The following is a 13,857-nucleotide window of genomic DNA, read 5'->3' on the forward strand; positions in this document are numbered from 1 at the left end:
CTTCCGAGTATCTGCGCCTCCCGTCTCGCTCTCCTCCCAAACCCTCACTATCCTCCCCTCTGTCCCCTTTTCCTCTCTTGAAAACACCCGTGCGAGTCTTCCAGTTTCCGATACATTCCGCCAGGAATCCCAGCCGTCGTCTCCGTCACTCGATATCTCTCGCGAGCACGCACACGCGTGCACGCTCAACAAAATCCTTCCCACTTTCCGTGCGGAGGATGGGAACTCAATCTCATAGTCTCATCGCGCAATTAAGTCTCTCTGCGTTCTATCCGTACGAAGAAAGTGTACATCAATCGATCGCGTTTTTTTGCATCTCATCCTTTTTCTAGTTAGAAATATGAAGCGTATTAGTTGACAAGAAGAGAGATCTTTATTATTTTTCTTTTTTTTATGAAAGTGGGTTGTTAGAACAGAGCGGTCGAGCCTCGAGTGAAGCGCGCTCGATCGTTCGACCGCTCGTTCTCCCGAGGGCAAGAGAACGCTGCTGGGATTGAAACCGACCGAGGATGGATCTGCAATAATTGCAAGTCGAGTGCATTATACACGGTCGGCCGAGTGCGGAAAGAACGTCATGCTTCCACCGTCCGACCGCTTGTGAGAAAGAAAGAGAAAGAGAGAGAAAGGGAACGCGAAGCGTTCGGAACGGAGACGCCGCCTTCTTCCATTAATCTCACCGCAATCGAAATTAGCATAATTGACGGAGCGGAGAATAGCGGCCTGTTCGACTCCGAAACGCCATCTCGCATAATCTCTCCATATATCTCACTCAGTGTTTTCCGATAAAGCACGCATCCGCGAAAGGACCGTCCCAGACATATCCGTGCGGCGTATCGAAATACTATCTGCAAATAGACGGAATCTTCGGATCGCTCGGCTGGGGAAAAAGCGTTCACAAGTTCGTATCTCGAGATACCGTTATCGCAACAAAATCTAGCCAGTCTTCTTGATCCTCTGGATGGATTTCCGACCTGTTTAAAGGGGTCATGGTACCATGTATATGAAAGATGAAACAAAACAATCCAGTTTAACCTCCTCGAAGGAAGCGGAGAGTGAAAGAGGGGCGAAGGGTCTTAAGATCTTTAAAAGTGATAAAAAGAAAGCCCTGCAGTCACAAAAATCTAGCCAGTCGTGATTCATAATTTGCTAAAAACCGCGACTCTCTCGCACCCCCCTCCCCGTCGCGAAAATATGCGCATCGTTTGTATTCACGGTACGCGCGGAGAAACTTAAATTGCCGCGATTAAACTCGACACCGCGCGCGCGCGCGCATGGGAGATTAATGAATTTTCGGAAGCGTAAAATCTCTCGATACTCTACGCGGCAATGTTTCTACTCTACGCGGATCGATCTGCAAATTTCGCGGCGCTCTGTTCGACTGGTTTTAATAAACGAGCGCGCGAAGGGAATGCAGATCGCGCACGAGATATATAGGATAGCTACATCTCGGTGGACCGCGGGAACGAACCGACGGCTTTTTCTCGCCCTCGTCCGTCCCTTTTTCTCTCCCTTTTCTCTTCCGTCGTCGTCGTCTCTCTTTCTCTCACTCACCCTCTCTTTTTCTCCCACGCGCGCATCTCCTTGAGCAAGACGTATCGACGCGGATTTTTTTTCCGCGTCAGTCATTTATCAAAGCCCTTCGTTCTCGGTCCCACCCCACCCACCCGATACACGCGGATCTGGCCGAAGGATTTAGGCAAAGAGACTAGACGGAGATGGAAAAGGAAAAGGGTGGCGATGGGTGGAAGGGAGAGATGTACCCTTCCTCGAATCACATCCGGCAGTACGAGACATAAAGCTCATTCTACAATAGAATAAACGAGTTGTAAGCAGTTGTAGTTGTAAAAATTGATCACTTACAGTCGAATATAAAGAGAATATTCGATTGTGATTGATCAATTTTCATTAATACAACCACTTATAACTATACTACACAATTATAGAACGGGCTTTAAATATCCCGTTAGTACTGCTCGAGTTGTACCAATATATGTAATTTGAAAACAAAATTTCAACATTTACCAATTTTAATAGACTTCAAATGCAAAAGACATCACGGCACTTGGAAAAAAAATGTTGTACCGTTAATTTACCGCGTTTTCAGCAATTTCATATTTCTCGTTAGTTCTAGCAGAATTCTATGCTGTACAGCTATTTTTAAACAGAGTTTGTTTGTTATTTTTTCAATTTTGGTTTTTTAGTATAAAAATGCGGAACTTTTTTTTACTTTTATAAGAAACTGTAGAACTATGAAAAGTGCTACTAGAATTGTTATTATTTCTTTTATTTTAATGGAATATTGTGCTAACTTTACAAATTTCATTTTTGGGTATCCATGAAGTTAGCACGACATTCTATTAATCTAAAAGAAATGATAGATCCAATAGATCTAATAGCATTTTTCATCAGCGTTAATAAAAAAAGGCTAATGTTTTTTTTTTTTAAGAATAAGACATTGTGTTTCTTCTTAAATATGTTTTTAATGCTTCAAATATGCTTTAAACAGTACTTTAAAAAAACATATTTAAAACATATTAAAAAAATCAACTAAGCATGTTTTAAACATGTTTTTTTACCAACCCTGCTTTTCATATTAAAAAATCAAAACTGAAAATATGACGAGCTAACTTCGCGAATCTAGCATGACACTTTTCCTCTAAAGTACAAAAAAAAAAATATTTTCACTTTTAGCTACTCCCCGAGGCTTCTCTCGTCCTCTCGTCCGTTATTAGCAATACAGTTCAACAAGAAAGAATAGCCGCGAAATAGAAGCGACCTGCATTCATCGACAATCGCGCTTTTTATCCATTCTTTTTCTAGCGCTCACGTCCGTGGCGTGCCAGATCTTTCGGCTATGACGAATAATGGCAAAAATACAGACGGACGTATTGGAAGGTACGACGTAGCTGCGAACATGGTAATTAAGACCAAAGCATTAATCCTGAAAAAATTCGACGGCCGTGCGCTGCAGTTGGCTTGGGCAATTTTTGCCCAGCCACGTCCTCGCACGCAACCTTTCCCCGAGGAGAGCTTCACTTCCTCTCTGTCCTCCGCCTCCCCCGTTCCCTTTCGCAAGAGCTCGATCGAGTATCGGATGCTTGTGGTTTTAGCGCTAGCACGAGCGGAGGAGACCAACGACGCTACGGTAAATCCTTTGCCAACTCGATGACCTACAACGCGCGCGCGATTACACCTGCCCGATCGCTCTTCCATTTCCGGGGAACACACTCGTGAAATCTTGCGAGCTAATATCAAATTCGATTGGATTTACTCAGCGCGAACTGATGTATATTAAAGCCGTCGTACATAAATTGCTGTAAAAGATGTGTGTTTAATATAAATTACAACAGAAACGGGTTAAACCGTGAAATCAAATACATTTTATTGTGCTGTTAAGTAAAATATGTATTTTATAATTCGAATATTGCATTTCACTTTTACACTTAGATTAAATCAGTGTATAATGGCATTAATACGCATCAGTGCGCACTAATGCGTTCAACCGAATTCACTATCAGATTTGGGAGGCATTAGAAACGTCGCACTCGCGAAATTTATGTTATTCTGCTATTTTTTCTAGAGGATCTCTTTGATTACGTTATTATGCAACGATCGAGCAGCTCGAGGACGAGCCGAAGACAGCAAGTAGTAAAAGAAAGCGACGTAATTTCACTCTATTATAAAAAGGCAAGCGCCATCAACTCGGCCGTCGTTAAAAAATTTATAGCATGGAGTCAGTGCGTAGGTGGCAGCTAATCTGATCGAGCATGATGAAAATGACACGTGACAGCGACAGCGGACTGCTGATTCCGGCTGGACCCAGAAACGTATCTTTCTATCTCCCACTCCGTTTCCTTGCAGGTCTTCTGCTTCCGAGCTTCTATAAACTCCGGATGGTGGTGCGTGAACGCGAGCGCGAACGCTACACGACCTTTTGTTATCTCCTTTGAAAGAGACGCGAGTGCATATTGCATTACCTTGCGCAGAGCGCAAGGAAAATGGAGATAGACAACGGAGGGAAACGAGAGAGAAGAAGAGGGAAAACCATGGCGTCAGAGAAGAGCGGGTCAACCCGCCGAGTTTCATAAATATTTTCTGTACAGGCGTCGCCAAACTAATTTATGGTAGCTGAAGTATACGGGACGTAACGTTACGCAACGTAACGAAACTCGAGATGCGTTACGTCTTATTGCGTCATTGTTAGGGAAAATTTGTGAAGTATGAAAGAAAGTCGTTATAATACATACAGAATCGATGTCCATTTCTATAAAAAATTAACTTTAATTTTGGATTATCTTACTATTCGTCTTTTTCTAATTCTGACAATTAGAAAAAAGAATAAAAGCAAGTTCTCAAGGAATGCACAAAAAATCAAAATAACTTTATTTTGATTCTGAAACACTGAAAAAAGGAGTGTTTAACTTTAAGGTATTAAAATGTTTTATTCTTGTCTCCATTTTTTAAACACTTAAAGATGTTTTAATTTTAAACTAAAATACCTTAAGTGTTTAAAACATAGGGACAAAAATAAAACATATTACTTTTTACAGTGAAGTTAATAAACAGTTAAATTTTGTAACAAAAAATCATCGTTTTAACTTTTACTGTATCATGTAAAAAAAATCATTTTGACTTTCTCTTAACTTGATGTGTTCTTTGGATTATATGCCAAGATTAAAGCTAATCTGTACATTGACAGAAACGAACATGTATCAGAAGTCGCCTTGACTGAAATTGTATCGTCTACAGATGATTTCTATAGGTGAGACAGATCAAGTAATTCTGATATGCGGCCAAATAAAGCTCTTTTGATAGTCGAGTGTATTTAAAGTACAATTTAAGAGCCATTCGGTAGAAATGCGGAAAGAAAAGAAGCGAAGAATCCCTCGCAATGAAATACGAGTGTTTGATTAGGAACACACCGTGCACATTATTCATGAGCGTGTATGGAGTGTGCTCGCGCATATGCAAATACACGACGTTGTCCAAAAAGCAAATACATGCTACCGTAAGATAAGACTGGTTCAAGGGCTCCAGGATATCCCTGTTGGGGACATCAAGAAGGACTCTCGCGGTCCCGATCGAACCACGAATATTAGCGATAAGCTCTTTTGTCGAGCATGGTAAAATTCGTTCTCGTACACTCTTCCCGATGCCTCTAGTTTTTCCCACACGTATATTGGATTCAAACTTACACCGCACTTCTGACTTCGTTAAAGGTTGACTAATTAAGCGCAAACGACGTAACAAAAAGTATAAATTAAGCGAAAGCAGAAACAAGAAAGGATCATTTTTGCACGTAAAAGAGAAGATTTTAGAATGTTTTTCGTATTAGAATGTACAATAACTTCTGTAATAGCGTGTTTAATGAAAATAATACTGTTCGTAAGATGTTGGAAGATTCTTTTAAAGAATCGGAGATAGAAGGCTCAACAGCTGCAAGTCTAAAAATAACTAATAGATTTCTTCTGTTTTAAAAGTCTTATACCCTAAAATAAAATATGGTCCTGAGTTCTGCCTAAATTCGTGCCATGTGTTTCTTGTTTTATACTCCGCATTTTGATTGTTGGATGATCGTATAGATGCTTTCTTTGGCTTTCTATTGTATTTTACAAATCTTAATAAATATTTCTTTCCCAATCTAACTGTTATATATGAATTATATTTTTAATAAATTGAAGGGCGGATAAATATGTTTAAGAGAAATTGTAAAGTCTATTCTTAGCATACAAGTTGAAGTAATAAATTTTTCTTCTATTTTTAATAAGTTATTTTTTCAGTGCATCCTTATTCCCTTTTTAGCATCCATTTATTAATATTACCTAATATCAAGTGTGACCTATGCAACGCAGTAGACCGCGACTAAATGACCGGATACACACAGTCTGTGTATACAATCTGTGTGTATCCGGCCATTTAGATAATTCAATTTCCTTTAAGTGAAATAATAATAGTAGCGTGGCCCCAAAAAGAATTTGGATGTTGGGGTAGGCACAGTAGACGACAAAGAATAGGATAGGTTGGTAGGGAGACGAGAATGGGAGAAAATGGGAGAATGGTGGAAGAGCCAAGTCATTTGTACGAGTCGCCGAATATAAATACCAAAGACGAAGTTAAAAAGTCACCAGTAGAGGAGCGGACCCAGTATTGTGAGCTATCACATATACCAGCTTTGAATTACTTCTAACACGAAGAGGACTCGGTTGTAAGATCAAATATTAGCATTAGTATAGTTGCATGTGCTTATGCGTACATAATAATTATATTTCCTTTCTTTTATACTGCTTACGAATCGATATAAGCAAAGATTTCTAGCATCGATTTGTAAATAATATAATGTCAAACTTGGTGAAAATTTTTTATATAATTTTTCAAAATTTTTCTAAAATTCTAAATAATTTTTTAACTTTTAGAAAATTTTTTAAATGTTTTATATAAATTGGAACACTTTTTAAAAGTGTCAAGAAAGTTTACATATTTTTTTTTAGAATTCTTCATGTATGTAAAAGTATTTAAAGTATTTTAAGGTTTCTAAGATTTCTCATTCTATAATTTTCAGTGAAAACTTATAATAAAATTTAAAAGATTTTAATGCATACATAATAATCACATATCCTTTTTCTTCGTGTGTTTTGTATTGAGAAAAACAAATGTTCTTGGTATCAACTTGTAAACAGTGTGATACCACATCATTTATATAAGAATCGTACAAATACAAAAGTATTCATTGTTAGTATGTTTTAACGTTGGAACGTTTTTAACATTTGACAAAGGATATACAAACCGAAGATCATATTGCAGATCATGGAGATGGCTGAGGACTATGTTAACAGTGGAAGTAACATGCAACGTCGTGACACTCAGGATGTCATAGATGAATTTAGTTGTGAACTATCAAACATGCGAGGAAAATGTCTTGATATCGGTTCAGGCCCAGGGAACATTACCAAGGAGTTGTTACTTCCGATCTTACCACACGATGCGGAGGTAGTAGGTAAGCAAAAGCAAACAAAAATTTGGTATGCGGTTTCTTTTAACAAAAAAATCATCTCGTAGGCGTGGATATATCCCAGCCGATGGTTAATTACGCCAGTCAGAAATATAGTGATGAGAAACGATTGTCCTTCGTTGTTTTGGACATCGAAACATCGGAATTGCCAAGTGACCAAGTTGAGCAATATGACAATGCCGTGTCTTTCTATTGCTTGCATTGGTGTAACGATATATGGTATTTTAATTACTTTCTTAGATAACGTTTAAAGAAAAAAAGATTTTGTAAATAAAGCAATTTCTATAATTAATTTTATATTATTAGAAGAAAATTATACGGGAATATTTATATATATTATATTAGTGAGTGCTTAATCAATGTTAAAAAATATTTTAATTTTTTAAATTAAGTTATCAAATTTTCAGGCGCGCCTTAGAGAATATTTACAAGTTATTGCGACCAAATGGAAAAATGCTTATAATGTTTCTTGGATATCATTCTGGATTCGAGGCGTACATACGACTCAAGCAGTATCCACGATATCAATCTTATCTCCAGGTATTAATAATTAAAATAAATAGAACACGTTTAACAATAATGTTAACATTAAATTTAAATGTCTGTATCCTCCTCTTTAAGGATGCATGCCGTTACGTGCCGTATTTCCAAAGAAGAATGTGCAAAGATGTCAGAGCGAGTCTGCGAAAAATGCTTGAGGACGTTGGCTTTGAAATTCTGCACTGCAGCAAAAGAGAGAAAAGTTATCACTACAGTAAACAAAGTCTAAAAAGTAAGATACTGAATAACTAGACAAATTATTATCTGTCTACACGTATAAGGATAAATTAAAGCATTGTAACAAAAATTAATCGTTGCAGCTAAATACGAATTTTTGTTTCTTTGTTTATGTAAAGTAAAGTTATATTTGTATTTTTGCAGATCACGTGTGCGCTGTTAATCCTTTCATCAAGCGGCTCCCCGATGATATGAAAGACGAATTCGTGGACAACTTGTTAAGCGAAATAATGAACCAGAATGTTCTGACCCCGCTTAAAAGCAAAAACAGCCTACAGGAATACTTAATATTGAGATATTACCTCTTAATAGCGTATGTACAAAAACCGCCATCAGCTGTTTGAAGATTTTAAAGTACAAAAAATGTGTATATTTTTAGATAATTTTTAAATAATAAGTAATGCAAGATTAAAAACAACGAATAAAATTCAATCATTTTTATTTTATCTGTTGACAAAATTAATTAAAAATGATGATGTTAATCACATTTTGTAAATCAAATAAATAAAGAATACTAATTAATTTAGTAAAACTTGTCGATATAGTTACATTCCATCGATATCACTTTAAACAAAAACTTACATTTCTACGAAACGTGTAAAAGTGAGGAAAGGAGGAAAGAACAAATACGTTACCACTTTCGACAGCTTGCCTCCTACACACTAAATTTTATGTATATATTGTACGCTATATCTTTGATTTTACAATAGTACAGCCATTTATAGAATATCATTATTATAACTTATGGATCATATCGTACGGATACAAGAATGGGCGTTACGCTATCGATATTCGCATAGCGGGTAATAATATTTCTAACTTTGTTTTCTAAAAAATACACATCCAGGCTTACAAATAGTCTTAAAACCGCTGACATCGATCGTGTTTGTTGACATCGCGCCTCATAGAAAATACGACTAGCAAACCCGAAAGGTCATACGAGCAAGCTCATATTAATTCCTCGTAACGTATAGCGATAATTAATCGCACGATTATTTCCGTATAATCACAAAGATTTTCTTCAACAGCTGCTCCAAAGAGTGCAAATAGTCATATTTCGAGCGGTAGCGCATTTCAAGATGGAAGCGGTCCAAACTATTGTGTGCCACGAAATATCCTCTATTCGAAATTTCTCCGTATTCATTTGCAAGCTATTTTTCAGTTGCGTCGCAACTGACCTCCCCTTGACTCTCGCATAATTCATAAATCGTCGTGTAAAGTAAGTTCGGAGACATAATCTCGCTGTGAAATCAACGCGGCGCGGATAGAAGTTTCTCGGTTGAGAGCATGAATTTTATTGCACCTCGATATTCAAATCGAGTACTAACAACGCCGTAGTTAATCAAGCAACGGAAGATGTATTTTAAACACCCGCCGCGTGTAACGTATATTCCATCTTATGCTCCTGTGAACGTAATCGATAATGCGCGAAGACTTTTTTTTTAACTCTCAGTATATTCTAGTTATTAGGACTTTCCGCAAATACTCGCCTATTTCCTACATTACGAACGAGGACATCACCTGTCACAGTAGTAACCTTCCACGATCCGCTGTGATTCCTGATTAGCATATAGTACGTAACAAACGCGCTCTCAAGTTCGAGCAGTGTACTTTATATAATAATTGCGAGAGTAGTAAAGCATCGGATCTCTCTTATGAGTGTCAATCTGCTCTCAAATCTCACCGATTAGCCTTCCATGGCATTTAAATTTTCAGGTAATATCATAATTCCAAAAAGCAGATTTTACGAATACGCGTTAGAGATACGCATTTTATTTCAGTTTACGGAGCAAAAGCTGTAACTGGAAAATTATAAATTCCAAATATTTTATATTAGATTGTTTAAAGTGCCCGAAACGTACGTTTCGAGAGCGAGATTTTTGAGCGTCTGTAATCCGAATGCCTTGCAATTAGTTTAATTATTAGTTATTAGCTGTCTTAAGAATGTCTTAAGATGTCTTAAGAATGTCTAAATCGTTTGGGACAACTGAAACATACTTTTATCGATTATGAGCTAATGCCGTAATTGGTAAAACGAAGTGAATAAGTAACGCTTCCTTAATGTATCGATCGCTTAATTGGTAGTAAGTTTCTTATTTAGTAGAAAGGACATCGAACATCAAATACGATTATTTAGAAAAGAGGGATTATACCTGGATGAGAACAGCGAAGGATGATCGAGGGCAAGGCACAAGTGAGTCAGAGAGAGGGAAATTATTTTGTGTATGCCATTATGTACCTTTCGTCGCGAGGTACATCGATTAAGATCGATACACCGCGAGATATACACATACACACACGCACACACATGATGTATATTATATTATATAATCTGACACCATTGACGTAATTAATCGACAACTATTGCTAATAGCGGGACAAATATCTTATTTCTATCGATACTTCCACACTCTTTTACGCATGTTTCCCTCACAGCGTGAAGCGATTAATAATTCATTTCTTTAGACCATTCAAAATCCGAAAACATCGGATGAAGTAACAGGGGGATTCCCGTTGAAAAGAATAATTTGCAAAGCACGCGACGTAAAAGTACAATGTAAAAAATATCGCAAGATCTACATATTTTTGTGAAAATAGACACGTTGAATGAGAGTTGAATTGTAAGTTTTAAACTCTATGAAACGAGAAAGGCCATGAATTCGGAATTCATGAACGCATGAAAGAAAGAGATCCAAGATCTCAAAAAATATCAGCTTTTTTTATAAAGCAAAATATTTAGATAAAATCAAGAGTCGCGAAGAATCAATAATTCATTCATAAATTAGGATTAATAATTTATAAAATCGTATAGATCTACAGAAAGAGAAACCATAAAAAGATAATTTTTGTAGAATGACATCTACAGTTTTTAGTTTAACGATCTGCGAAAAAAATCTGCAAGTACCTATAGAAGTAAGATCTCCGTTCAAGATCTGATTCCTTCACGGAGCTTCATCACATTGATGCTTGATTAATCACCGAATAAAAAATCGCTACATGGCAAGAAAGCATAGCCGAAATTACGTATAGCTTAATTCTCGGTAGCGTTTCCTTCCGATTCTTTCATCACGCACATCCGATATATGCCGAAATACGCGCCATGTCGCTCGAGAATCACGCTTACTATAAATTCTCATTTACCGCATGATAGCGGTAGAGAGAACGCGAATAGAATACATTAATTACGCATTTAAGACCGTTGCTGCTTAGGTACTTTCATAGTGGGATGTTCGTCGTTGGATTTAGCATGGATGAAATGCACGTAATCGAAATGCGACACGCGCGATGAAAATTACAGGATTATAAACTTAATTATCATAGACGAAATGAATGAACAGGAAGCACGAGAAATTAAAAACGCAAGTAATTCAGTAGTTGCTAGAAATCGATCATCATTATGCATCGTCAAATCATGCTGCCTAATTAACACTACATTTAACACTAGAATCGCGGGTCTAAATTAACTCAATCACGGTTCAAGGTAAATTTGGCATTCTACGAGGGAGGGTTGTCGTTATAAAAGTAAAATTACTTGTAATTAAGTATGATTATTTATGAAAAATCACAAACTCACAAAAATCTAAAGCTTCTCGTACAAATTCAAATTAAAAGAAAAACTATTATCAAAAATTGCACAGCCGCGATTCTAGTGTTATCGCAACATATTCTTTCTTGTTTATTTCTCGTAAACACTACATAATCTCACACTCAATTAACGTTTAAAAACCCGCATCAATTCATACTATTATGAATGCACGATACTCCGATCAATATCTCTATTCAACTTAAATTAATCAAGTTAAATTAATCATAAATGGAGAAAGAGGAGCGGGAAAAATACGGGAGATAAAATGCGAAATCAAAACAAATTTGTAAACACAACAAATCGTTATAATCTCTCGTCGCTATTTACAAAAACGGAAGAGTACGGACCGACGAATCGAACTAATCATCGATTAAAGAACGAGAGGTACATAACCGGGAAATACATAAAAATCACGAAACATATTACGAAACGATAACGATAATGGATCGACTTGGACGAGACGATCGAACACGAGCATGTGGTCAGCGCCGAACGGCCAACGCTAATTGTAAGTATAACGAGATTCGGCGCGGCACGTCGTTCGTGCTGCCGCGACTAATAGCGAATTCGATTGAACGCACTCAGCACACACTGGTGTATATTAAGCCGTCGCGGCATACACAAATTGATGTTAAGCTTGTATTTAATGTATTTAATATAAATGTAGAAATAAGTTAATATAAATTTAATATAAATATAATTAAATTTAATATTTATATTAATAACATAATTATTATTTGATATAAATATAAAAACGTAAAATTCTCAATATATTTCATTGTGTTGTTAATAAAGTATGTATTGTATTTTATAATTCGAAATACTTACATTTCGCTTTTATACTCGGAAGGTCAATCGTGAAACTTTTTTTTCCCTAGGACGGAAACGCGAAAAGTGAAAATTTTTTGTATGTAAGTGTATATGCACACATATACCTAAAAATTTTCAACTTTTCACGTTTTCACTCTAAAGAAAAAGTTATGATCGATACCTTAATAAGTGCACGATGACTTTAATATGTACCAGTGCGGATTATAAGTGCGTTCAACTGGATTCGCTACAAGTTAAGGAGGGAAGACAATTATTTGACAAATCATTTTGTACGGGACGCGACTATTCTCAGTACAAAGTAGATAACGTATACATCTGTACATGCCGTACTCCGCCACGGGATGAAACGCCATCAGGCGTCGCGCTATCGATCGCTACCGCGTCACAATCATCGACGAGTTTCCTTTTCTCCCGCTCTCTTCGCGCTTTTCCTCTTTTTTTTCTCTCGCCGCCTTCCTTCCCTTTTTCTTTCTCTTTTTCTTTTATTACGAACAAGGGTTACAATCAAACGAGCACCTTACGATGCAACGTTACAATCTCAACGATCGAGCTTTCGATCGTGAAGCGGATACGGGATCGTTGAACGTAAGATTCGCGCTTTTTTTTATTTTTAAAACAATACGTTTGCATCCTACAAATCAAGACGCTATCGATCGCTAAAGGTACACGTAAATGTGCAGCGTTCTAAAGCGAGGTTCCTTGGGATGCGGAGTTCGTCGACAACTCGGACTAATAACGCAGGCTTTCTGTAGAATATCGTCGTTGCACCATATTTACACATACATTGAGTTTACTCTACTTCATTGTAGATTGAGAACTGATGATAGCGTCGCTGTTAAAACTGATAGACGATCCAAAAACGCGGCGGCGGCTACGCAGCGGTAGAATTCTAATATCTTCGTAATATCGGTGCAGTCTACTCGACCGCCAGAATACTATATCTCTTGCGAACGTTTAAAATGAAGAGATTGTATATATATATATATATGTGCATATATATGCTTTCTTCGTAGACATATCCGTCAAAAGATTTTTTTTTCGCTGTCTTCGACACGAGTAGATCGAAGAGGGACGCAACGTCGAGGACAATAGTACGGTCAGGTACGAAGAATCGTTGTTAAGGAGATCCTTATTACACGTGGTGAGCACGAGGGATTGACGTGACGGAGGAACGCGATAAACACGGATAAAAGTAGGCAAAAGATCTCGGATGAACTTGCTGCGGGTAACGATCTAACGCTTAGTTTCTTGACAGCGGCGGACGTTTAGACGCTCCAATTTGAAACCTCGGGACTAAAGCGGCGAGTGCAATATCTTCTCGACAGAACGGAACGGTACAATAAGCTGAGCCAAGTCACTACGATCGTTTGTAGGCCGTTTCAAACTACGCATACCTTATAATATACACCTGCGAACTTCGCGGTTACTCTAGAACGACAGACACGTCCATTACGGGGATCCGCGATGCAACTCAACGCGTTCTATAAATATCTATTTGGCAAACCTTAGGTGTAGTCGGTACCTCGGAAGACACCGGCACTAGAGTCGACCTTGGCGTTAAGCACCGAGAGATAGATAGATAGATAGATAGATAGATAGATAGATAGATAGATAGATAGATAGAGAGAGAGAGAGAGAGAGAGAGAGAGAGAGA

At 37.5% G+C, this 13,857-nt stretch overlaps 1 protein-coding gene across 1 annotated transcript; it reads left to right on the forward strand.

Moving 5' to 3' along the window:
- The first annotated feature begins 6,132 nt into the window (after window positions 1-6,132).
- jhamt (juvenile hormone acid methyltransferase) lies at window positions 6,133-8,130 on the forward strand. The gene is made up of 6 exons (XM_018444179.1): window positions 6,133-6,205; window positions 6,802-6,994; window positions 7,057-7,228; window positions 7,417-7,549; window positions 7,631-7,781; window positions 7,931-8,130. The coding sequence occupies exons 2-6, from the start codon at window positions 6,805-6,807 to the stop codon at window positions 8,128-8,130; spliced, it is 846 nt and encodes a 281-aa protein (XP_018299681.1). The 5' UTR covers window positions 6,133-6,205; window positions 6,802-6,804.
- The last annotated feature ends 5,727 nt before the right edge of the window (window positions 8,131-13,857 follow it).

Source organism: Mycetomoellerius zeteki, unplaced genomic scaffold (assembly GCF_001594055.1).
Source record: "Mycetomoellerius zeteki isolate Tzet28-1 unplaced genomic scaffold, Tzet1.0 scaffold149, whole genome shotgun sequence".
Classification (NCBI taxonomy): Eukaryota; Metazoa; Arthropoda; class Insecta; order Hymenoptera; family Formicidae; genus Mycetomoellerius; species Mycetomoellerius zeteki.